At 36.5% G+C, this 2,166-nt stretch overlaps 1 protein-coding gene across 1 annotated transcript; it reads right to left on the bottom strand.

Annotated features, from left to right (window-relative positions):
* Positions 1 to 1,058: 1,058 nt before the first annotated feature.
* Positions 1,059 to 1,941, bottom strand: LOC124912987 (ninja-family protein Os07g0602900-like). The gene is made up of 2 exons (XM_047453613.1): positions 1,512 to 1,941; positions 1,059 to 1,432 (listed from the first exon to the last, which is right to left on the bottom strand). The coding sequence occupies exons 1-2, from the start codon at positions 1,939 to 1,941 to the stop codon at positions 1,059 to 1,061; spliced, it is 804 nt and encodes a 267-aa protein (XP_047309569.1).
* Between the last annotated feature and the right edge of the window lie 225 nt (positions 1,942 to 2,166).

Below are 2,166 nucleotides of genomic sequence, written 5' to 3'. Positions count from 1 at the left end.
ATCACTATGCTATAACAATAAGTCATGAGTCTCCACTAGACAGAAGATATGAGTTAATATGCTCTATCTATGTCAAATAATTCATAGTTCATTGAAATTGTTGACATTTCAATCATAATAATACGAATTAATATACTCACTAAGTTATGAGTTTCCACCAAATAAATTACAAGGATATGAGATTATGAATTGATACTAAGTTATGAGTCTCTATCTATGTCAAATAATTCACGGTTCATTCAAATTATTGACATTTCAATCACAGTTAATAAGAAGATATGAACTAATATGTTCTATCACTAAATTATGAATTTACCATAGATAAATAATATTGTTCTAAACTTTAAATTTAAACTCAATTTATCTAGCAAGATAAATTTTCAATCTCCAGCAGAGTCGCAATAAAAAAAACTTATTTATATAAATTGAATTAAACTAACATTTGAGATTCCACTTTAAACAATAAATAAAATTGTTTCATTTAGGCTTTCTTCAGCTATGAGTTATGATCTTATTTGTTTTGAATCATTGAAAAATAAATTATATATTTAAACTTAAAATTTGGATAAAAGAGTATTAGGGAATACTTCAGTTTTTTTTCTATGAAAAAATCAGTTTGGGGCAAGATTTAGTTTATAATTTAGAGAGCAACAAAGATCAATCAGAACACAAACTTAATCAAGAGAAACTAAATAACTTCAAGCTTTGATATAACTTAAATAAAAGCATGGCTTGGAGATAACATAAGTCTTAAAACAAACAAAAGAAACCAAATTTTGTCAACGAATAAAAGCAAGTCCGAAGACCAGCAAAATCCGAGACAGAATCATTAGGAAGACAGGATATGGTTTGTAACTAGTCTTTTTTTCAAACCAAATCATAAACAACGAAAATGAAATTTGTCCCATTTGGATTGGCTTACAGTTGAATGATCATGTTTTCACTAAGCTTTTTATGTAGAAAAAGATGTGAACCTTTTTCTATCATAAATCACTATTTAGTGTAAAGCAATAATCTAATCCAACCTTCTTCCTACCCAAATAGAGCAAAACAAAACATTAAGTAAGACGGAAAGGTATCATGGTGATGTGCCTCAAAGGATTGGCGATGTTTATACCACCTGCATGCTCAACGAACTCGGCCGGAGTAAACGAGGTTCCATGACAAATGCAACAAATGCAGACTTCCGTCTTTGTGTACTTGTATAAGAAGCCATTAATCCTCTTACCATTCGGTCCATTACCTTTTGTTGACACACATGGTATCTGCGGGTGCCTGAAAATTTTGAAAGTCGGCCTAGCAGCTGGTGGTGGTGGTGGTCCTGTTGCGGTTGCGGTTGATCCTCCTCCTTCATTTGATGTCGGGTTCTTGCCTTTGTTCTCTTCTCCTCCTGCTCCGACAATCATCCCCCCGGTCTCACTCTTGACAGCATCTACATTGAAAAGATAAACTAGATTACCAAACTTGTATGTATATTGTATATCAACTAGACATTTATAAAGAAACAGTACCTCCTTCCAGAGAGGAGCTAGGCATGCAAGTCTTTTTCACATCCACACTGTCTTTGGCGAGAATCCCTTCGATTGTCTCCATCTCCCTCGAATCCTCCGTCACACCCATTTCCTCTAGCTTCCTCTTCTTCCCCTCCACAGTCGTGGCCATCATCTCCCCCTTAACTTCGATCTGATCTCCAACTAGCTCCCCGGCCTCCTTCGGAATGACAACAGCAGTCAATTCCGAACTGGGATTCTCACCAGACTCCATTGAATTTTGGAAATGGATCGGTTTCGTCAAGCTTCTCCCGATTGACAGATCCAAGCTCAACTCAACCTGGTTGGCATTGGCAGCATCAACATGATTCTCAATGAAAGAACCAGAACCGGAACCAGAACCGGATAGGTCAAGAGCTGGAGAACCATTGTTGTTGTTGGAGGTTGCCATTGAAAAGAAAGTTGAAGAAAATGAGAATGAATTATGGTTTCAGCAATGGATGATTATCTTTTTCATGCCGTAATTTTTTGCTAGGGTTTCGGGGAGAGAAATAGAAACGGGAGAGGATGATAAGAGAGGAGAGGGATAGAGAGGGAGTAACATATTGCCACGTGATCGGAAATGAGAAACTCAAGGGGTCGGCGGTTGACACGTAAACGTATAGAGTTTAACACT

This window comes from Impatiens glandulifera, chromosome 8 (genome assembly GCF_907164915.1).
Source record: "Impatiens glandulifera chromosome 8, dImpGla2.1, whole genome shotgun sequence".
Lineage (NCBI taxonomy): Eukaryota > Viridiplantae > Streptophyta > Magnoliopsida > Ericales > Balsaminaceae > Impatiens > Impatiens glandulifera.
This window is presented reverse-complemented; position numbering and strand designations above follow the sequence as displayed.

Coding starts and splice junctions, on each gene's coding strand:
- LOC124912987 (XM_047453613.1), bottom strand. CDS start 1,941: ATGGCAACCTCCAACAACAACAATGGTTCTCCAGCTCTTGACCTATCC. Junction 1,433..1,511: donor TAGCTCCTCTCTGGAAGGAG/GTACTGTTTCTT, acceptor TTTTCAATGTAG/ATGCTGTCAAGAGTGAGACC.